The sequence below is a fragment of the Anomalospiza imberbis genome, chromosome 24 (assembly GCF_031753505.1).
Source record: "Anomalospiza imberbis isolate Cuckoo-Finch-1a 21T00152 chromosome 24, ASM3175350v1, whole genome shotgun sequence".
In the NCBI taxonomy this organism is placed as follows: Eukaryota; Metazoa; Chordata; class Aves; order Passeriformes; family Viduidae; genus Anomalospiza; species Anomalospiza imberbis.
The window spans coordinates 1,845,733-1,868,862 of NC_089704.1; the positions used below are offsets into that span (position 1 = coordinate 1,845,733).

General features: G+C 47.2%; 1 protein-coding gene and 1 pseudogene across 5 annotated transcripts in view; both read left to right on the forward strand.

Moving 5' to 3' along the window:
* Nucleotides 1-23,130, forward strand: part of CDON (cell adhesion associated, oncogene regulated) — a 59,623-nt gene that overhangs the window by 23,791 nt on the left and 12,702 nt on the right. For all 5 annotated transcript variants that reach the window (XR_010993560.1, XM_068172015.1, XM_068172014.1 and 2 more), the window contains 11 exons: nt 1,380-1,526; nt 1,819-1,962; nt 2,686-2,973; nt 3,806-4,075; nt 5,003-5,341; nt 9,864-10,156; nt 13,103-13,277; nt 15,479-15,607; nt 16,934-17,140; nt 17,780-17,961; nt 19,109-19,214. Coding sequence is in view for 4 of the 5 variants with exons in the window: in XM_068172015.1 (XP_068028116.1) it covers nt 1,380-1,526; nt 1,819-1,962; nt 2,686-2,973; nt 3,806-4,075; nt 5,003-5,341; nt 9,864-10,156; nt 13,103-13,277; nt 15,479-15,607; nt 16,934-17,140; nt 17,780-17,961; nt 19,109-19,214 (2,280 nt within the window). In the remaining variant the exon portion in view is untranslated. The remainder of the gene's footprint in view (nt 1-1,379; nt 1,527-1,818; nt 1,963-2,685; nt 2,974-3,805; nt 4,076-5,002; nt 5,342-9,863; nt 10,157-13,102; nt 13,278-15,478; nt 15,608-16,933; nt 17,141-17,779; nt 17,962-19,108; nt 19,215-23,130) is intronic.
* Nucleotides 13,890-15,467, forward strand: LOC137462165 (cytochrome b-like; annotated as a pseudogene).

Here is a 23,130-nt window from a genome sequence, read left to right on the forward strand (position 1 = left end):
TATGATGGATTGTGCACTTCTTGCCTTTCTTCTCAATTACATCATCTGAGACCTGTGTGATGCAGCCCTGGAACAGATTCCCCAGAAAGCTTGTGGATCCCCATCCTTGGAGGCTTTTAAAGCCTCAGCTAGACCAAACCATACCTGATGGATTTAGTGTTGGTGTCAGCCTCATTTTGAGTTGAAGGACCTCAAGGATCTCCTTCAGCAAACACAAATGTTATTCAATGGAATAATATTAATTTCCATGAATTGGCCTGAAAATACAAGATTCCCAAATGCTTCCCTTCACAAAGGACGTTGAAAGAGCAGCTGAGCTGCCATGCCATTATAGAAGCATGCTTGAGAGTTAAGGAGAAATCTGTGGGAATTGTTGCCTGGGAGCTGGAGATTTTCATTTTCATTTGATTTGATAAAACCGGTGTTGATGTTCTTCAGGTGGGGACAGTCTTCTCACCTCTTAGGGACAGCTTCCCTTCTCTTAGTTGCACTGGTTCTTCTGATCAGTCTTTGCCTTGATGCTTGATCTGTAAATTGTGTGACCTCAAGGGATTTGGAAGAGGAAGGACAACATCTTCCACGTGGAAAGGACAGCGCAGTGCTGAGAATGGGAGTACAGTATTCCTGCCATGAGCATGATTTGTCTGCTTGGGATCTGTGGGCTGTCTGAATCAGGTCTTTGTCAAGCAGGGTTTGAGTGATTTCTCTGGAAGGGTACCTCATCTATGGAGCATGTCCAAAATCCCCTTGGGAGGAAAATCTCTTATAAGTGTTTTGGTAAAGTACTGACCCATGGCCAGTCCCTCTCAAGAGAGCTCCAAGGGTGGCCAACATAAGAAAACTTCACAGCCTGAAAGAAGTTTGAACATGGAGGGAGTAGAAGAGCAGCTTTCACACTTTCCTCCTCCCTTGGAGGTTTTGGCAGCACACAGGAAGGTGCTGGGAGCTCTCTGGCTGCTGTGCTCAGCACTGCTGTGTTCATTATCATCCCAGAAAGACAATTCCCTGTTTTTATGGACAGGCTTCCTGCTGTCAGTGTGAATTGTCTTCTGTAGTGCCATCAGAGCGTGTCAAGAGTCCTGCAGCCTTTCCAGCGTCTCTGCTGGCTTTTCTGGGAGCAGTTGAGGGGATGTAGGAATTACTTTTTCTCCTCCCTGTTCCCATGTAAAAGCTTTTTGTAGTAAGGAAGTGGATAAGGAGGGTTTATGGTGTTATGGGCTGCAGGATAGACCAGGCCTGCTGATGTGAATGTCCAAAAGCTGCACCAGAGAAGATAATCAGCATGAAACCAACTGTATTCTGAACACAAATACTGAGCCTACTGCCCTTCCCCTCTCCCAAGCCGTGGCTGCTCTTACCCTGTTCCCAACTCTCTCCAGGTTTAGCTGACTTTGATGCCTTGGGAACGGCTGCTGTTGCAGCAGAGGAAGGAGGCACAGCTCTCATCGGGTGCAAGGTGCCTGAAAGTCACCCCAAAGCACAGGTTCGCTTCCAAGTGAGGGGGAAATGGCTGGAAAAATCAACAGGTGAGGTGTTTTGTGCAATATAAGTATCCAACAAAAGCTTGCCTGGAGTTTTTTCTTTGAACCTAAAGGAAAAAAAACTCCTCTGGAAAGTTGCAGAACTTCCTGTGCAGATTGCTTTATCTAAACCTGCCCTTGGAAATGAGTCTCCTTTGCATGGTGATTTCTTTTTGATCCTATATTTAGAATAAATAGGAGTAGCTGACAAATTAATTTTAAAAATTACAAAAAAAGGAAGACATCTTCTGAAACTAAATTAAATTTAATCCTCTTTTCACCTTCCCCACTTGTTTAGACAACTACCTAATTCTTCCATCTGGAAACCTGCAAATTTTGAATGTATCTTTAGAAGACAAAGGATCCTACAAGTGTGCAGCATACAACCCAGTTACTCATGACCTCAGAGTAGAACTCACTGCACGGAAGCTCACAGTCACACGTGAGTATTCAGTTCAGCTTTCCAGAATTAATACAGCTCAAACAGAATAAATAACATCCCTTTTTATCAAGAGCCTATCAGTGCCTCCAACACCATAGTGTGTAAGATCTCTCCTCCATTCTTTGCACATTCAGTTCTTATTTCCCCTCACTGTTCTGGAGCAGCATGACTGCTTTTCAAATCCCAGGCAGTCACCTTTGGAAAGGGGATACTGCTAATGCTTCTGTCCCCAAATCTGTTCTGGAGCAGGACTTCTGGGAAGCAGTGTTACAACATTGTGCTCAGTCCCAAGTGCAGTGTTTGAAAGACATGGAGGAGGACAGAGAATGGGATGGGAGGGTGTGGTTTAAAAGCTTGGTTGATTTCTCCTGTAAGGAAAAGCTAAGAGAGTTGGGATAGTTCAGCCTGTAAAATAGAAGGTTTAGGGGTGACCTGATTGTTACCTTCCAGTACCTGAAGGGAGCCTACAAGAGAAATGGAGAGAGAGGGCCTGGAGTGAGAGGACAGAGGGGAATGGCACTGATGGAGAGTAGGTTTAGATTAGATATTGGGTCTCTGTGAGGGTGGTGAGGCTCTCTGCCAAGAGAAGCTGTGGCTGTCCCATCTCTGGAAGTGTTGAAGGCCAGGATGGACAGGGCTTGGAACAACCCAGTCAGGTGGAAGGTGACCAGAAGCCCAAACCATTCTGTGATTCTATTCCACAATTCAACTCCTTTTCTCCAGGTCCTTCTTCAGGTGGCTCCCACATCCTTCACCCGCTGGCTCCCCAGAGCCTGGCAGTGCCCCGGCACAGCGCCCTGACCCTGGAGTGTGTGGTCAGTGGGTCAGCTCCAGCCCACATCCGCTGGGTGAAAGACGGCCGGGATGCACTGAGGAGAGGCAGGTGGAAGCTGCTGCACTCCCACCTGGTCACGGACCGGCTGGAGCCATCAGATGCTGGGAATTACTCCTGCGTGGTGGGAAGTGACTCTGGAGCAGTGAAATATGTTAACTATTCACTTACTGTACTTGGTAAGAATTAAAGACATTTTCACATCCAGGCAACAAACATACCCTTCATATACCTGCTAGTTTTGGCATCTGCTTCCAAACAACCTTGCATTCTTTCTCAACCTTAAGAGTATTAAAATAAAGAATACAGATCTATTTATAATGACCATATCCCATTATTTCTCCCAAGTTAAAATCTGTAATTGTTTATCTCTTCAAATCATTTGCAGTCTGAAATAATGAAACGGTGAAGGATAACAAACTCCAAGGGCAGAATTGATCCATTTATTTTCCTACAGAGTGCCAGTGTCAGTAATGTGCCAGGGACCAGATTTGTTTCTTTTGAGGTTGTATGTGAACAAAAACTGGTGAGGGAGGGTGATACATTTGGATGAGAATACAAACAAAAGTAAAAGAAACATAATCATATATTTGGCCTCTTTTGTTTGGCTGCTAGTTGTTCCTCACCTCCCCTTTCCATTGTAGCAGATTTTCCTGGTATTTGAGTTTTTCTGCGTTCATGGCAGATTTTGTTTGGGTTTTAAAATGTGTATTTTGGAGTTACTCAGAAAACAGGGTGTTGATGCACAACACACCTCTTTTTGGGGGATGTCACTGATTAATTGTTTTGAAAATAGAAGTCTTTTATTTACAAGATCAATGCAAACATGTGGCTGTTGAAATAAAAGGGAGAAACCATTCAAATAAGCCTATGTGTGGGAAAACCAGCTTCGGGCTGTGCAGCTTGGGGTACTTGTTCAGGCTTTGGATGTGATAAGCCTGTGTAATGTTTCACAGCAGTTTTTTCAGGACTTAGGCTAAGTCGTTTATGTAGAATCATTTCCCTTTCCAGAACCTGCCTCACTCTCCAGGGGACTGCAGGACAAAACCGTGGTCGCGGGAGCGAGCGTCCATTTCTGGTGCGAGGTTGGCGGCAGCCCTGCTCCCACCCTCACCTGGCTCCACAACGCGGCTCCTCTCCGTCCCTCCCCACGGCACTTCCCCACGGGAAACCACCTGCGGATCTGCGGGGTCACCCTGGAGGACTCTGGCTTGTACCAGTGTGTGGGAAACAATGGAATTGGGTTTGTGCAGTCCACGGGGAGACTCCGTGTCCAGCCAGGTAGGAGCACTTGCAGCCCTCAAGAACTCACGTTAAGCATTTATACTTTAAGCTTTATTCTGTTGTGGTATTTTTTTTTCCCCACTAGATTGTGTATTAATTTGTTTCTGACCACTAATCTTACAAAAGAAGGTGCTTTCAGCTGGATTTTAAGAGATGCGGGGATTTCTGGGGTAGTGTGGCTACTTGATGCTTAAAACCTGGATTATCAGCTGCAATCAAATCAGCTTATGATTGGACTTGATGCGATTTATTCTCAAATGGAATTAGGATCCTGGTGTGCTGGGTGAGCTGGTACTCCTAGTAGTATTGGCTGCTGAGTAGTTAAGCCTGTTCCATAATCAAGTTTGCACAACAATCATCAGGTTTGGGGTTAATGCACACTTCCCCTCTATCAGATTGGCAGGATCAGGTACCAGTAGCCTTTTTGATCTTTTTTCTCTCTAAGATACCTTCTAATACCCAGAGAAGTTGAGTTCTGCTGGCACAAGGATGCTGGCAAGACTGCTGCTGTCCCCATTCTCTCCCTGTTGTGCGCAGCTGAAGCTTTGAACCTTCTCTGGACGAGTTATGGTTGGTGTGAGCTGTGCAGAGCCTGGCTGAGCAGAGATTTCGTGGCCTGTGCATGTGTGGAGTGGACTAAGCCAGTCTTGCCTGCACTGTGTTCCACACTGACAGTCAGGTCTTTGTCATTTAGAGAATTTCAAGTGCAGTTTGAGTGCACTTTTTTATCAGCCTTCTCTAAGGTGGAGTCTGTGCTGATCTCTTCAGACTGGAAGGGAAGTCTAGAGATGCTGTGTAGAGAAGAAATAATTGTTAAAGTGGTTAGAAAGAACCACATGCGATTTTTAAAATTGTATGACTTGTTCTGGCATTAAGTGTCATATCCCTTAGTTGAATTCATTCTTTGGTTGCATTTCCCCCCAGGCAAAGACTCTGTCCCCATCATCATCTCTTCCCCAGCCAACACCACCGTGGTGGCTGGCGGGGATGTGACCCTGTCCTGCAATGCCACCGGCCTGCCCGCTCCCCTGATCCGCTGGTACGACAGCAGAGGCCTCGTGATCAGCCACCCCACCCAGGGGCTTCCCCCCAAACCACAGAGCCCTCCCCCAGCAGGGCCAGAGCCCTCCTGCCCCTCGGTGCCCCGGGTGGGCTGGGGCTCCCTGCACCTGCGGAACGTGACCCCGGAGCGTGCCGGGCAGATCCGCTGCGAGGCCAGCAACGAGCACGGCTCTGCCCTGTCCACAGCCTTCCTTACCGTCGGTAAGTTGAAGCCCCAAACTTCCCTCTGGGCTCCCTGATTTAGTGAGAAATGCCTCAAAATAAGAAATGCGTGGCAGGCGGGTGGGGCGGAGTGTCGGGGAAAGGAAGCAGAGGAGTCTCAGTTGTCTTCATGGAGCAGTTCCTCCATCCTACCTTAGGCAAAGGAGGAATGCTGTGTGCATTGCATGGACTTAGCATCTTCTATGTGAAAAAAACTATCTGAGGGTGTGTTGGACTAAGCCCTTTTCTGACTCAGAGATGGGGCAACTGAGAGGACGAAATGCCTTTCGTGCCCTAAAGTCAATCATCTAAAATTACCCCTCGTAGGTCCTAATACAATACATCTTTCATAGCTCTATTTCTCAAAGTATCTAGTAAAAGTTTTACAAAACCATCCTTTAAAACCATCCTTTACTTTTACAAAACCGTCCTTTGAAACTTGTTTCTCTTTCCATTTCTCTCTCAACAATATCTGTCCTATTTCATTGCATTTCTAAGTCAACATTTCTTGTCTCAGTGTTTACATACAAATACATAGTGTGTGAGCCTTCTGTCAGGTTTTGAGAATTTTCTACAAATCCATTTCCCACAAGGGTGGTATTTTTTATTTATTTCTTGAAATTGCTACTAGGAAAAGACAGTACTTACATTAAAGCAAGATGGGAAAGAGCCTTTCCTCACATTGGAATATTATGTGACATTAATAACAGGTTTGAGCTGCCCCAAGTTCCCTTCACAAGAACTGAGATACAGATTTTTAGTTACATGAAGTTACTTAAATTTCTCAGCTCTTTCAGCACTTTGCCTCAGTTAATTTAGTTGAATGCCAGGGAGATTTCAGGTCAGTGGGATTTAACATGTGGCCCCCTATTTAAAGTTCTTTGGTTAGAGTTTAAAACTCCTGTAAATAACATGAAAAGATGCTTAAAGGTTCACTTAGGGGAAAAAAAAGAAAGAAGAAACCTCAAGAAAGTGATCCCATCATGTAGTTTTATAAATCAGTTATTTTTGGACCTTGCTGAGTGGAAAAACGAAACTAAATATCATCCCAGAATTCAGCCTGTGTTAAAGAGAAAAATCCCAGTGCTTTGCCTCAGAATTTTATGGCAGAGTTCAATTTTAATGCTTTGTTTATTAACTTTTATCGGTTTCTAATATGGTGTACTGGCTGCTGATTATGGTGCAGAGGGTGGTTAAGGCATTTGGTTTAGATATAAAAGTCTCTGAGGACTTTCTAGGAGCTGTTAGGGGTTTAGAACAGCTCCCAGCCATGCCAAAGACATGCTCACACACTCAGCTGTTTAATGAAGAATTCCTGCCAGGTAACACTTCCGAAGCACCTGAATGACTTCAGCTGGGATTCCATTTCTTTGGTAGAAGGATCAGCTTAAACACCTCTCAGCCTGAGTACCCAGTCCCCTAATTTGCCTTGTCCCAGCACACAGTAAGAGAGCCCATTTGGCTGAAAAATATATCCCTTTTTTTTTCCCTTCTGCTGGATCTATTCCAGGCTGTGATTCATTGCATGGTCTTACAGCAGGCAGGACAGCTTCAGCTGCCATCATAGTGAGAAACCACCAAAATGTAAAATGATGCCTCAGGATCCTGTACTCACAGCCCTCCCTTTTTTGGGTCTTTTTTAGATAGTTGTAGGGTTGGCCTGCATGGCAGGAGCTTCCCAGAACTATTGAAGCAAGGTTAAATCTCCAAAATAACTTCATCTAATGGAAATGAAGGAGGAAAATACACAGCAGGCAGCCTGAGTAGCAGGGGAGGGAGTGAAAAACACAAGGAGCATTTAGTCTACACAGGTGGGTGTTTCAGGGGCAAACAGGCTGAGGTTGCGCCTACAGAAACCTTCGAGAAGCTCTGAGAAGTCCTAACGTGATTTGAAACACGTGCCAGGTGTGGGTGACCTCACTGATGGGCTGCATTCAGGTTTTCAGAGAGCTTCCCCAGCCTGTGCTGAGCTATTTGGAGAGCTTGGAAAGCAGGGAGGATCCTCTGGCTGTTAAAGGAGCAGGGAAGAAGTGCCTGGGAATGTGACCTGTTTGCACAGCAGATATAAAACCTGGAGCTGCTGGCTTTGCCTGTGGCTGTACCCTGGTCAGGAGGGGAGCAGGAGAACAAGCAAAGGTGCTGTGAAACACAGCAGGTGGGGAAAGGTTTCTGCAGGAGGAGAGGCTGAAAAAGTGAGGGCTCTTCCCTTTCGAAATGAGGCAGCTGAAACAACAGCAGGCAGTAGAGTACTGGGTATTATGGAATGTATGAGTTGGAGCCAGGCTGGGAGAGTTGGGATGGTTCATCCTGGAGAAGAGAAGGATCTGGGGAGATCCTAGACCCCCTTCCCATGCCTAAGAGAGCCGGAGAGGATTTTTGTACAAGGGCCTGGAGTGACAGGACAAGGGGGAATGGCTTCACACTGCCAGGGGGCAGGGATGGATGGGATGTTGGGAAGAAATTCCTCCTTGTGAGGGTGGTGAGGCCACAGAGAAGCTGTGGCTGCCCCATTCCTGGGAGTGTCCAAAGCCAGGTTGGACAGGGCTTGGAGCAACCTGGGATAGTGGAAGGTATCGCTGCCCATGGCACTGGGGTGGAACTGAATGGCCTTTAAGGTCCCTTCCAACTCAAATCATTCTAAGATTCCATGAATACATTCCTTTAATGCCCAAATTTTGGTCATTCAGTCCTTCTCCAGTTGCTGATGGGGTCAGGATTTCGGGTGCATGCAGCCTTTGGCCTAACTCAGCTCAGTGCTGCTGGTGTTCTTGGTGGGATTGGGAAGCTGAGGGAGAAAAATCTCCCTGGCTAAGGGGAAGGGGAAGGCACTGAGAGCAACAGCCAAAAAAAGTTGCATAATGACACAGCAGCAGAGAGAAGGCTGTTGTGCTGGGTTATATGGGTAGTAATTATACCAGAAACTTTGCAAAAAGAGCTTTGATCTGAATTACTCAATGGGAATTGTTACCCAGGGGTTGTTTTCCAAAGCAAAAATACAACAACCCAGCAGCCGTTGACGACTCCCCTCCTGCAGCAATAAACACAGCGCTGGCTGTGGGTCTGCTGTCACCAGCTGAAACCACAACTCATCCTCCACTCCAAGAGCCCGTGTCCCCAGTGCCAGCAGGCGCCAAACCAAACCGTGCCCACCCACATCCTCGGGGTCCACCACGGTGCCGAGGGCCTTCCACCTCCTCCCATTTGTTTCCAATATCACGCCCTTCCCGCTGCTCCACTGACAGCCGAGATACCCTTTCGCTCAGGGATTGTTCTGGGAGTGTCTGGCGTTTTAAGACCATCTGGGCTTTGGGGAGGTGTTGCCTTCTTCCCCACGTTGTTGCCTTCTTCCTGTCTCTGAATTTTGTGGCATTGCTAAATAAATGAGAAGAAACAAACAAGGAATGCTTGCCGAGAGCATGTCTTCAATTTGAAAAGAGAACTTTCCTTCCCAGCTTTTTAAAAAGTGGCCAAAAATAGCAGCCACACTTGCTGCTGGTATTTTAATGGAGGTTTGAAGGAATCTGAGTCAGCCAGGCTAACACTGCCTAGGCTTTACATTACCAAGGAATTTGTTTGTTTTGTAAACCAAGTTCCCTTCATTCCCTTCCCCTTCCAGACCCCAGCACGTAACATAAACCTACACAAATCTGAAAGGACAGACAGGGCTCCGAACATCTGGCTGTCCCACTGCTGCCGTGTGCAGCCTTGAGGAGCTGTGCTGCTTCCCAAACCTTCTTGCTTTAAGTACTGATGTTTTCTTGTCCTGGATAATCTCAGATGTCCAACCTGCCACCCTTTTCTTGCCTGGAATTCTGACGAGCCCTGCATCAGCCGAATAGGGCTTTTTTTTTGTCTTGTGGCCTCTTTCAGAGTACTGATACTATATAGATTTCTTTTTCATACCAGCAGAAGTAAATAGGTTGGAGGAGGCTGGAGAAGGATTTTTAGAAATGCGTTGGTATTAAATTGCATGTAGATCTTCCTGTAAACTGAGTTTATTCTCAGCATAAATTTTCAAATGAAGTAGTTGAGTTGTGCAGCTTTCAAAGCTTCTCTAAATTGCAGCTAAAACCTCAGAAACTGGAGCAGGAGAATGTCCTCTTGTGTGCATGCCAGTGCAGGCCATGAAAAGTTCCTTGTACAACGACATACAAATTACTCGGTTTGTCTCACAAATTTAGCTATATACTTATTTATTTCTTTTAACATGCATTGCCATGACTTAATTTAGTGGCAATACGGTCAAGCTGGGCCTGTAGACCTTGAGTTTCAGGTTTTCTCTCTTTGCTACTGTGAAAAAAAAAAACAAACCAAATAAAACAAACCGAACCCCACTGCTGTGCCCTGAAAAAACACCCAGGCCGCAGCTTGGCACCAGGCTCAGATCTGTGTGGGCACCTCTGGACCTGGCGTTTTGCAGCAGGGCTTGTTTGGAAATGTCACTCTGAAATGATTTAGTGTCCCCTCGGCACGGGGCGAACGTACGTCATCGTGGGGATGTAACCAGACCCTCCCTTTGCAGTTCCATCAGCAACTGGCACGAGAGCAGGAGAAACAGCTCCTCTGGAGCTTGCCCAGAGCGACGAGAGCGGCGGTGATTTTGGTGCAGAAATGGCATTTTCAAGCTCACCTCCAACAAATTCTCCTCCGGATGCGGCTGCGATGGAAAAAGCGTCGAGCGCCGCCGCCCCGCCCGAGGCCCCCATCATCCTGAGCCCCCCGCAGACGCCGAAGCCGGACACGTACAGCCTGGTGTGGCGGCCGGGCCGCGCCGGGGGCCTGCCCATCAACGCCTACTTTGTCAAATACCGCAAGGTACCGTGCCCAGCCGTGCCCAGCCCGCGCGGGCGCGCACCGCGGTCCTGTGCGTTTCACGAGGAGCCAGCACTGCTGCTGTGTTGTGACAGCCGGTCGGGGTCTGGGGGCTCGACCCGCACGCCGCAGCCTTCCCAGAGAGAGGTCCCGCAGGAGACAACTTTCTGGGGGTTCAGGCAGTCCTTCAGCTGCCACGTAACCTCAGCAAGGGGCAGGCAGCTCAGCTCTGAGCAGTGATTTCAGCTCTGCCTTGCGCGGTGTCCCCCGGCCACAGGGACAAAGAGACAGGAGCGCCGTGTAGCAGTTCCACAGAGGTAGCCTGTATTCCAGCACCCTGAGAAGGAGGCCAGGGATGACAGCTCCATCCAGAACAGGGCAGAAACTGGGGTTTTTATGGGGAAAAGCAAGGGTGGTACAAAGGGGGAAAATCCAATGTGTTACAAAAAATCTACATGGGACCCCAAAGCAAGCTGGGAACTCACCATGACCAGGGAGGGTTTCTCAGTCCAGGAGGGTTGAGATGATCTTATCACAGCCCATTCAAGGGACATCTCTCCGGGGGAGAGGTTTGGCATGCTTATCTGTCTCCACGCTGGTGTGAACCAGGACATGGGTTCAGGCCAGGCAGAACACAGCGTGTAGCTGAAGCACAATGTCCCTGTGCCCGCACAGCTTGTTTGAGGGATGGCTGACATTGTCACCAATGTTCTGCTCTGCCTAGTTTTAAGTAAGATTTGTCCAGGCTTTTCTGTCCTTTACAGTGTCATTATGGAGAATGGGGCTCCAGGGCGTGTTGTGTGCAAAATCAGTGGGGTTAAAAATGCATTTAAATGTGAGCCAGCTTGAATCTGTGTGTGACAGCAGAAGGGAAGCTGAGTTTTACCTTAGTGCATCACCAGGTTTGCTGCTCTGGGTCCCAAAGGGACTCCATTAAACCGAAGTTATCAAATATGAAAGTGAACTGCAATTTGCAGGGCAGTACCTACCATGGCATTAAAAATGGTGTGTCAACACCGAGCTCTTTTGCTTAACATCACGTGGTGGAAATCCTGGGGTCTCTTGTGCAGAGCCAGGAGTTGGACTCCATGATCCTTGTGGGCCACTTTCAGCTCAGGAGGTTCTGTGATTCTAAAAACAGAACCAAGCAATGCCTGCGTCTATTCTTCCAAGCAAACCAGTTTTCTGCGTGGCAAAGCTGTTTGATTTATTTTTCATAAGCTTTTTAATCCTCTACATCCTGATCTTGTCTTAGCCTGGAGGGAATGCTTAGATTTTTGACCTGTTGGTTCCTGAAAACCAAGTGCCAGAGTTTGTCGGTGATAATTTCTCATCCAAAGGCGGTTGGTTCACATAAGCCCTGGAAGCTCTGAATGCTTTTTTGACCTTTTTGACGCTCTCCCTTCTCTCACACCAATCCTTTCCACATTAAATGTGCTCACTCATGCATTTCTCGGCACTGAATTTACCCTGGTTTTTAGGGTGGTGCTCTCTTTGTGTCATTAAATTATTTTATTGATTTCCCTCTCTTAACAGAGGAAAAAAAAAAGTTGGGGGAATAAAAGACTTGGAGTGGCTGCTGTAGAAGAAACTAGTTGAACAAAGACCTCTGGCATAACCTTTGATAATCCACAGCGTTTAGATCTGCCTCCAATGTTTTATTAAAGTCTTATATTGTTTAGTAGTTTATTTTTGGTGGAATCTCTGTCTTTTCCTTTGGGATTTGGGGTAATGTTTTCCTGGAAAGGTCAAGCATTAAGAGACTACCCATAATGTCTTTCTTTTCTTTAACGGAGCTGGTGATTTCAGTGCTAAATTAAAAACTGGTTTTGTTTTTTAAAAAAAGTAACGTGCATTGGTAAACCCAAATCTTTGGTCTCCCTGCTGACTTTTTTGCCATCCTTAAGGAGTAACTAAGACATACTTTTTGTTGCCCATTTTAGCCGATAAATATTTATAAATGCTGAAGTAGAAGGAAAGCTGGGCTAGTACAGGGAAAGTGTCCTTCTCATTGGGGTATTGGGTCCAGCCCTTTAGTAGCACACAGCTGAAGGCTGACTGAAGGCTTGAAAATCATTTGGGCTCTTGTTGTTTTAGCCAGAAGTGAAAATGAAAAAAAAACCCAGTCAAAACCAACTGTGTTTATGTGCGTGGAGAGGGAAAATAAGTTTATCCAAGGAGTGCTGTCACAGTGGGTGCAAAGCTGCTGATTTGTAGTAGAAGCACTTGGAGACAAATCATAGGTAAATGTAGGAGAACAGCAGGAGTTCTGGCGAGGGGCAGAGGTCCTTTGGTGCCTGTGTGTGGAGCAGTGCAGGGTGTGAGCACTCCCCAGTTCTCAGCATGCTGTGCTGATGATTTCTCCCTTGTGTGCACTTGGAGACAAACCATAGGTAACTTTACCTACATTGGTAAATGTAGGAAAGCAGTTTTGGCGAGGAGCAGAGGTGCTTTGGTGCCTGTGTGTGGAGTGATGCGGGGTGTGAGCAGTCTGCAGTTCTGAGCATGCTGTGCTGAGGGTTTCTCCCTTGTGTGCACTTGGAAACAAACCACAGGTAAATGTAGAACAGCAGGAGTTTTGGCAAGGGGCAGAGGTCCTCTGGGGCGCGATGCGGGGTGTGAGCAGTCCCCCGTTCTGAGCGTGCTGTGCTGACGGTTTCTCACTTACGTGCACTTGGAGACAAACCATGGGTAAATGTAGGAAAGCAGTTTTGGCGAGGGGCAGAGGTGCTTTGGTGCCGGTGTGTGGAGCGATGCGGGCTGTGAGCAGTCCCCGGTTCCGTGCGCGCCGTGCTGACGGTTTCTCCCTTGTGAGCAGCTGGAGACAAGCCGTAGGTGAATGTAGGACAGCGGGAGTTTGGCGAGGGGCAGAGGTCCCGTGGGGTGCAGTGCAGGGTGTGAGCAGCCCCCCGTTGCAAGCTGTGCTGACGGATTCTCCCTTGCGTGCAGCTGGAGGACGGCGTGAGCGCGGCGGGCGGCTGGCACACGGTGCGAGTGCCCGGCAGCGAGAACGAGCTGCGCCTCACCGAGCTGGAGCCCTCCAGCCTCTACGAGGTGCTGATGGTGGCCAGGAGCGCCGCAGGCGAGGGCCAGCCGGCCATGCTGACGTTCCGCACCAGCAAGGGTAGGTGCAGCACAATGTGCCCTGTGTCCTGGCCTTCCAGAGACATTTATTTAATGACATCAGTCGTTTAATGGCATCTGCTAAGCCATATGTGGAATATTCTGCAATTTATTTGCTAAAGAACCGCCTCTAATAGCTAAAATTGCTGTAGGGCAAACGTCCTTGAGTGTGGGGCTGTTGGTAAGTAGAAGCTATTAAAAGCTTGATAATATTATTTTTGGGGTGATTGTTAAGATTTGTACTGTGAGGTTTCTCTTGCTATAAGGATCAAAGTCAGGAGCAGCCTGTCCTTGTTGAGGTTCTGAATCACAGAAGAAACTCTGCACCATTGAGTTTTCATGTGTCAACAAAGCTGTTCCTGGTTTGCTTTGCAGACACCTCAGTGACAATCTCTGCTGACCACAAGCCAGCTGTTCTGATAGTTGTGTGCAGACAGCAGCAAGCACAACATTCCTAATCAGAGCATTTTTTCTTTCAAGCTTGGACACTGGTGCCTGTGCTCTTTAGCACACAAACAAGTAGATACTTTTTGTACTACTGTCCAAGAAAGGCTTTTAAGTGACAGAGGGTGGGGTTAGATGGGATATTTGGAATAAATTCTTCCCTGGAAGGATGGTGAGGCCCTGGCACAGGGTGCCCAGAGAAGCTTTGGCTGCCCTCTCCCTGGAAGTATTCAAGGCCAGTTTGGATGGGGCTTGGAGCAGCCTGGGATAGTGGAAGGTGTGCCTGCCCAGGGGAGGGTGTAGACTAAGATGAGCTTAAAGGTTCCTTCTGACTCAAACCCCTCTGGAATACTATGAAGGACAGGATAGCTTAAAATTTTTTAAAGAATTTAATGTCTTCATGAAATTTGTGGAGCACACTTAGATCCTTTGCCCTATCCATCCTTATCATCATTCTGTCAGTGAACAGATACAAAACTGAATGCCCTCAACCTCTGAAAATCTCTCCCCTGCTAAAAAAACTCAAAAACTCCCTAATTGATCTACCCACCCCCCCGAACATCTCTGCCTGATGAGACTTTGGGTCCCTCCCAGGCACCTGCCTAACAACTCCAGTCCTGGCTGACCTACTACTCGCCCTACACGGCCCAGCAGACACAGCCCCAGCCTGCACCACCCTCGGCCACACGCACAGGAACGTTCAGTATGGCTGACTGGTCCCTCACCTGCTCAAAGGGAGCCTCATTCTTCATCTGCATCCATCAGCACGCTAGACGAGGATTCTGTGGCTCCTCCTTACACAAAGAAACCTCGAACACAGGAGTCCTTCTCCTGCTCCCCCTTCATAGGCTGTGTGCTACCATGAGGCCAAACACCATTTTGAGAGGCCACAGTCATCCATCCCCAGCCTCTTCTCAGCCTTCCCCCTCCTTGCACAGACCCTCAGAGGATGAGTCTGAGAAGAATTCTCTGTAGAAAACCCCACACTTACCTGAATGTTTGCGCTACACCTCCTCCCTTTATCATCACAGGTGCACGTTCCTCCACCCCACCTTCCTCCACGCCTCGGGTTCAAACAACCCCCAGGGGATTGTACCAAACCGTGGCAAAATCCCATCCCACCCATGCTTTTCCATAAAAAACATCCTAGTGTTCATACTCGTGTTCCTCCTCCTACTAACCCTCCCAGCTTACTGTGGGGCCGAGAAAGCTTCACACCAGCAAAGCCACTTGTCACAGCCCTTCATGTAAAACCCAGGTGATGCTTCCTCTTCACTGTGGTCAATCCCTGCAAATTCGGGGGAGTCAGTACTGCCACCCCTACTCTGCTCCATAATATCCTGCCACCCCTACTGCCACAGGTCAGAAGCCCTCTCAGCCTGGTGTACTGGCTCCAGCTGCTTCCACAGCACTTTTACTCCTTCTCTTGACATGGATCTCAGTGTGTAATTTCCCCCATCTGGTGAAGTTGTGATGAGTGGGCTTGGCAGCACAGTCAGGCAGGAGCTGGCAGCATCACCACTAAGCACTGTGGATGCCAGTACTGCAATTGGGCAGTCACTCACCCACAGCCAAGTGCCTGGGTGGAAAATCTCTCTTGCTCTCCCAGAGAAACTCCCTGGTTGCTAACCTGACTGTCCAGCCTGGGATTTGAAGCCAGGGCAGCACGGTAGCAAGTGACCTTGTAGAGTGAGCATTGACAAACAGCATTTCCTATGCAGGCCCTACACTGATGTACTGTCTGTCAAATCTTCTTAGAAAGAACATCATCCTCGAAAAACACACAGGCTCCATCTCCACCCGTGGGAATCCCCAAACATCCCATTGTTCATGAAGGCACAAATAATTTCGGTGTCATCCTTCCGGACCTGTCTCGCCACAGTGGAGGTAGGAGCGTGGATGGTTTGTGATTTGGGCACTAAAAGTTGTGTTGCAAGGAGCTGTGCCTGAGTTAACCTGTGCTTATTACTGCTCCAGGTGCTTGTATTGCCTCCTCTATTTCCTGTTTATTCTGAGGTTGCTCTGTTACATAGGATATTCCCTAGGATGCTTAGGATGTTACATAGGGTATTTCCTGCATGTGTGGCTCTCAAAAAACAAGAGAATTTTCACTTACAACCCATATTCTTACTGCTCATTTTTAAACCTGTGGTTTCTTTTTCCTAAATACTCTGGTTTTCTCTTTCCTTCCACCAAGAAAGAGCCAGAGGAAGAGGAAATGGGAAGTGGCTGTGTCAGAGCTTTAAGTTCTCAAAGTGTGTGTCACCCTTTCTGAATGTTTTCCTGTGGTTTTCCAGGGACAGGCTTATTTCTGGTGGTGAGGAGATATAAGCACTTCCCAGTAGATGTGATGTTTGGCCTGGTTTCCAGTGAAAAGAGCACGTTTATAGTCCTTTTTCTCATCCCCCCTTCCCCCAGCCTTTGAACTCCTTGGCCTGGTTCAGGCAGATTAACTCACAGGCTGAGATCTCAAAGGTATCTAAAATATGGGGTAAAGCCAAAGGTGAGTGGAGAGGTTTAATAACATGGGCAAGGAGCTGAGCTTTGTGGCAGCACTGAATGTCAGAGGAGCCACACAAGGGCCTCACTTGTGCCTGGCTGCAAATGCTCAGCTGCTTCATGCCCCAGAGCTGCCAGCCTGCTGCTCCTTGCTCCTCTCCTCAGCACCAGCTCCATGTTCATGAATCCAGGCTGGTTTAGTAAAGCCTCACAGCTCTTACAACCCGATTTACTAACGCCCCTCTTTCCCTTCTCTCTGTCCCACTGCTGCCTGCAACTTCAGTGAGTTCCGTAAGTACATCCTGGTGCATGCTTTGTTCTCTCTTCCTTCTCATTTCTCCAGCACTCGTTAATGCAGATGGGTTGAAGTCTCATTGGGTCTGGGGGGATTGTGGGGGCTTGAAAATAATAACCATGTTTTTCTTGTTCACTTAGTGTATGTGTCTGTTTTCATGTAGAAATGGTTGGAGTAATGCAATACCATATAATCTTTTAATGTTATATTGGTAAGGTAATCAATTCCTCTGGAATTGTCTGCTCATCAACCATCTTTTTCAGCAGAGTAAGGGCAGTGTTGATTTCAGGAGGATTAAAGATTCTCCATGTTAATATGTGAAATCCAAGGCAATCATCAGCAACGAATCTAATCTGTTGTTAGTGAAAATTGAGTTTCAGCTGACTCTAATCCTCTTGTAACTGAATTTCCCCTGTCAGTTCCAGAAGCTCCTGACCGACCCACGATATCCACGGCATCGGAGTCATCCGTCTACGTCACGTGGATCCCCCGTGCCAACGGGGGCTCCCCCATCACTGCCTTCAAAGTGGAGTACAAACGTCTGGGTCGCAACAGCGACTGGCTCGTCGCAGCTGGCAACATCTCTCCCTCCAAGCTGTCTGTGGAAGTGAGGAACTTGGAGCCAGGTATCCGAAATGATCTTTCATAACTACAGCTCTTCAGTTTTTTCCATTTTAACTTCTGCTTGGATTACCCTGTTTCTGCTCGATTAGGTTTGGGTTTTGTGTATGGCCTAGGAGCTCGTTACATGAATTTAAGTTGATTTCTGGCTTTCCAAGTGGAAAAAAAACACACCATAATTTAATACTTGCTCATGTGGAGAGAAGGGTTGTGTATCACTGCTATTTTTAACTTAATTGTCCTTCTAGTGAGCACTCAGAATGTAGAGAAAAATGCATTAATGGAAAAAGGTCTGTCCTGACTTCTCCACTGTCTAGCTCTGAAAACTCAGGGAAAAAAACACAAGAGAAAATGAAATGGATGGTGATAGGGATCCTTTGAAATATCTTCTCAGTGCCCACCCATCTCAGTTTAGGGATTTCCTGAGCTGATGGAGGTATCTCCAACAGCCTTTGGATTTTCCTTGAGGAACTTCTAGAAGCTGTTTATATCTCCACACCAGTCTGTGGCGAGGACTCCTCTCCTCTTCTAACTGGATGCTGTGCAAAAAGTACTTCCTAATCTGTTTAGTCTCTCCGTGAATCCTCTTTCCAGCACTTGTTTTGCTACAAGGGCTTCTTTCTTTTCCCTCTTTCCCTTAAAAGGAGAAATGTACAGGTTCCGAGTGATCGCAGTGAACAACTACGGGGAGAGCCCGCGGAGCGCGGCGTCGCGCCCGTACCAGGTGGCCGGATTCACCGGCCGCTTCTCCAGCCGGCCCATCGCCGGCCCGCACATCGCCTACACCGAAGCCATCAGCGACACCCAGATCATGCTGAAATGGACGGTGGGTGCAGCAGCTCTGCCTGTTCTTGCCACAGCTCGTACTGCAAAGTCGAGGATTAAGAGCTGTTTGCGGAGTGGTGAGCGTGGGGGGTTTTCCTCCCCCCACGAGACCTGGAGATGATCGTGTTCCTAGGACGGGGCTGTATGGTAGAACTGGGGGACGTAATGGGACTTGTGCCTCTGGAGCCCTCTGCCCCCATTTCCAGACCTTTTCTCGCTTAGAGGCAGCCCTGTCAGTTGTCTGTTGCCTTTTGCACCATCTCCCAGCTTCCCTCCACCCCTCTCCCCTTCCAGCTCCCCGGGGAGCCCACACACCCCTCCTCGGGTTACGCCAGATGTGCCCAACTGGCAGCTCCAGTGAGAGGCTGCAGCCGCCCCAGTCCACCTGCTCTGGCACAGACATCTCAGAGGCACCAGTGGGCTTAACTCTGTCCCAAGCCCTGTTCGTGCCACGAGTTGTGAGTGAGTTGGCTCCGTTTCCTGCAATTCCTGCTGCTTTTGTCAATCCAGGCTGGGGTGGCTGGGAGCCTGTTTCAAACCCGCCGTCTTCCCTCACGTCCAGGGGAGGTTTCATGTTAGAGAAACATTTTCCTTTCCCCTGTTACCTCGTCTATTGTAAACAAGTACTTTAAAGTCCTTATTGAAACCCACAGAAATTCTTTGCTCTTGTTTTGAAATCTAACCCCCTGGTATACTTTGGAGGATTTAATGTGTAGAGTTCCCAGTGTTAGTTTGCTCTGCTAGCTCAGCCTTAAGAGATGTTAAGGATAATAAACTTAAAATAACCTCTGGTTCCTCAGGAGGCTGCATAACTTAAAGATTCTTGAGCTGATTTTTAGAGTGACCTTAACTCTTTCCGAAGAGTTTTATAGTTTTAACTTTTCCATTTCCATTAATCATGCAGATTTTCAGGCTGTGCATGGTCAAAGCCTAACTGAGGGTTTGGGAAGTGATGTGGGAGGCAAGTGTTGGCCCAAGCTCAGTCTCTTGTACCCATCCTCCTCAGGGGAGTTCAGTCACCTTTGCTTACACAACCTTATTAAAAATACTTATATTTGCAGAGGATGAGCTACTTGGTGACGACAACTCAGCAAGGACTCAGTTAAAACTTTTCTTCTCTCATGCAGTCTCTTAAAATTCTTTTGTAGTACATCACATCGAGCAACAACAACACGCCCATCCAAGGATTTTATATCTATTACCGGCCCACGGACAGCGACAACGACAGCGACTACAAGCGGGATATTGTGGACGGTACGGTGCCTGCTTGGAGAAGGGGAAGGACACCCTGTAGCCACGTTGGCTGTGTTTATATGAAATCTAAACTGCTTTTCCCAAGCAGTCTTTATAATATATCTCACAGAAGGAGCTATCTCAACTCCCTAACGTCAGGCTTTGCCCACACGTGAGCTGGTTTCTTCCCTCTGAAGCCTCTTAGACATGGAAGCTTGAGAGCTAAATACAGGGTTTAAGTTTGGCTTGTTATTCAGCTGCAAATCCCTAATGAAGGTCTATTTAAACTGGTGTAGCTTCAAGTTGTATAAAGAGAAAGCAGTGTAAATGAGGTTTAACCCAGGATAAAAACATCTGGGTACTGTACTAACAACTAGCTGGCTTTTAAAATTATTTACCCCAGCGTGGACTTTCTAAGCTGGTAGTACCTTGTGTGTAATTGCCCTTCTCTCCTCTTACCTCGCCTAATCACTTCTCCTGCTATAAGGAAGTTGCTTTTAGCCTCAAGTGCTGTAGCACTCTGCAAATGCAAGTATGTTTGTGCTTCATTTTGCCTTTTAATCAAGTTATTTTTTTCCCCTGTGCATATTAGATCATAATTTTCCTGGAAGAAGTTATTAGATAATGTCTATATTAGTCCAGAAGTGGAAAACCCTTTTAAAAATATTTTATTAAATGTCCTTATTGCTTGGGCTGAGCAAACGCAGTGATCTCATTCTGGCCCAATGACGTTAATTATTTTTTTCCCCCTCATTTATTCAGTTACAAGAGGAATGGACCTTTATTTTGAAAATTTTCCCCTGCCAGACAATACTGCACATAGTACTTTGATGCATGACATAAGCTTTTGCACACTATAAAGCTATTAAAGATCCAGAGTTTGAGCTCAGAGGCTTTAAAGAACCTTATGCAGGCTTCACCTTCATCTGCAAATGTATTTTAGCCTTTGCTAGACAGAACTTGTGTGTTTATAAGTCTTATACACTGAGCAGTTAGTTGTTTAAGTGGGCTCCACTGTGCTGTGAAATTAGCTTGTTTCGGGCTTTTTTTCCGAGCGTGTGTGTATTGAACTCTTTGTGGCAGTCTGAAACCATTAGCAGCTGCTCCCCTCTGCCAGAGCCTGCAACAGAAATCACTTGGTGGAAAGATTTAAGCTTCGACTTTTCTTTACTGTGCTCCCCTAAATTAGATTTTCAGGAGAAAAAAAAAAAAAAAAACAAAAAAAAGAGAGAACTATTTTCAATTAAGTTGTGATTGGAAGCACTTGATGTGAAATATGTAGAGGAACATGTGACTTAAGGTATTTTTGCCATAAATCACTTGTTCTTTGCTTTTTTTTCCCCCTCTGTTACCTTTGAATTAATCTGCTTTATGACAGGGAATTTTATCTTGAAATGACTGCATGAGTTGTGGAAAAAGTGTTGTGATGCCTCTGCTAGCTAAGTGCTTGCCGCAGGCTTTCCTCACCGCTTCCTGTTAAGTCTTGTCTTTCGAGACATTCAAACCTCTGCAGAAACCTTTTTTTTTCCTTATAAATGCCGCTGCAGGCAAAATCAGATTTTATTTGAAGGAAAAAAAAAAAAAAAAGCCCAAGCAAAAAGCTCTGATGGCTCCTTGGTATCTCTCAGCTGCTTTAAGCAAAAGCAAAAAAACATCCCTGTCCTGCAGCGATGGTCTGCATTTCTCCGTTTCTGGTCTGAATTTCTCTGTTTCAAATTGAATTTTAAATGTAAATGCAGTCTGATGTCAGTTGTTTAAATGTTTTCCCTTGCTAATGGTGCACGAAGAGGACAGTTAAAGTGCCTGTACTGATTCCAGTTCCACTAATGGTTTGAAGCGGAAACCTAAAACCTGGTGTAGTAATTACCGAAAGGAATGCTTGGGGGTGGGGGCGCCGGGAAAACCGAGTCTGGATCTTGGGAAAACGTGCGATTTAGGGAAAAGCAGCTCCAGCAAAACCGAGTCTGGATCTTGGGAAAACGTGCGATTTAGGGAAAAGCAGCTCCAGCAAAACCGAGTCTGGATCTTGGGAAAACGTGCGATTTAGGGAAAAGCAGCTCCAGCAAAACCGAGTCTGGATCTTGGGAAAACGTGCGATTTAGGGAAAAGCAGCTCCAGCAAAACCGAGTCTGGATCTTGGGAAAACGTGCGATTTAGGGAAAAGCAGCTCCAGCAAAACCGAGTCTGGACCTTGGGAAAACGTGCGATTTAGGGAAAAGCAGCTCCAGCAAAACCGAGTCTGGACCTTGGGAAAACGTGGGATTTAGGGAAAAGCAGCTCCAGCAAAACCGAGTCTGGATCTTGGGAAAACGTGCGATTTAGGGAAAAGCAGCTCCAGCAAAACCGAGTCTGGATCTTGGGAAAACGTGCGATTTAGGGAAAAGCAGCTCCAGCAAAACCGAGTCTGGATCTTGGGAAAACGTGGGATTTAGGGAAAAGCAGCTCCAGCAAAACCGAGTCTGGATCTTGGGAAAACGTGCGATTTAGGGAAAAGCAGCTCCAGCAAAACCGAGTCTGGATCTTGGGAAAACGTGGGATTTAGGGAAAAGCAGCTCCAGCAAAACCGAGTCTGGATCTTGGGAAAACGTGGGATTTAGGGAAAAGCAGCTCCAGCAAAACCGAGTCTGGATCTTGGGAAAACGTGCGATTTAGGGAAAAGCAGCTCCAGCAAAACCGAGTCTGGATCTTGGGAAAACGTGGGATTTAGGGAAAAGCAGCTCCAGCAAAACCGAGTCTGGATCTTGGGAAAACGTGCGATTTAGGGAAAAGCAGCTCCAGCAAAACCGAGTCTGGATCTTGGGAAAATGTGCGATTTAGGGAAAAGCAGCTCCAGCAAAACCGAGTCTGGATCTTGGGAAAACGTGCGATTTAGGGAAAAGCAGCTCCAGCAAAACCGAGTCTGGACCTTGGAAAAACGTGCGATTTAGGGAAAAGCAGCTCCAGCAAAACCGAGTCTGGATCTTGGGAAAACGTGCGATTTAGGGAAAAGCAGCTCCAGCAAAACCGAGTCTGGACCTTGGGAAAACGTGCGATTTAGGGAAAAGCAGCTCCAGCAAAACGGAGTCTGGATCTTGGGAAAACGTGCGATTTAGGGAAAAGCAGCTCCAGCCTTGGCCAGGGCTTTTCCACCTTCACTGGGACGTGGACATGGCCCTGCTGGGGCTGGGCAGAGGGTCTGGACCTGGGCTGGGGTCCCGGAGGAGTTTGAGCAGCATCACGGTGACAGCACGCCCGAGCCTTTTTATTAATGCTTAAATCAGGAGGTGGTAGACAGGTCCTTAGAAACAGTGGAAACAGTTCAAGGTGGTATTTTCCAAGAGGGATTAAGAGCGCTCAAACAGTTAATTAAACTCCCTAAAAAAAAAAAAAAAAAGTCGCTATTTAGTAAAATTTGTCACTAGCCCGTGAAAGTAAAAACTGGGAGTGATTTATCCTGAAGTACTGAGCACTTCAGGAGGGTGTCTAAATGAAATGCTGGCCAGGGGCCAGAGATGACAAACCCATCCTATTAGACAAGATTGCTTGGCTCGGGCTGGGGCTCGGGCTCTGCAGGGGCAGTGGCACCAGGACAGCCCCGCTGCATTCCCAGGATGGTTCGTAAAACGCACGTTCCATTATTTGGGGTTTTGGCCAAATTGAGCAACCCAGACGTGTCCTTTCTGTGTGACACCAATGGCTGCAGTGGTACCTTGCACCTCCAGAAAGTCTGCTCACAGCCAAGTTCTTCCTTGTCCCAAGCTCTGTGTGTCCATTTTCCTTGTTTTTGCTCATTGTATTGTAAATAGTCAGCATAATCCACCCTAAACCCATTCCTTTGGCGGTTCCATGTTTAGGGTGCACAGGGCTGCTGTTGAACTTAAATGCACGTGTGGGCACTTGGTTGTCTGGGTTTTGAGTTTAGTGAGTTCTGGCTTTTGTAGAGAATGACTTTCTTTAA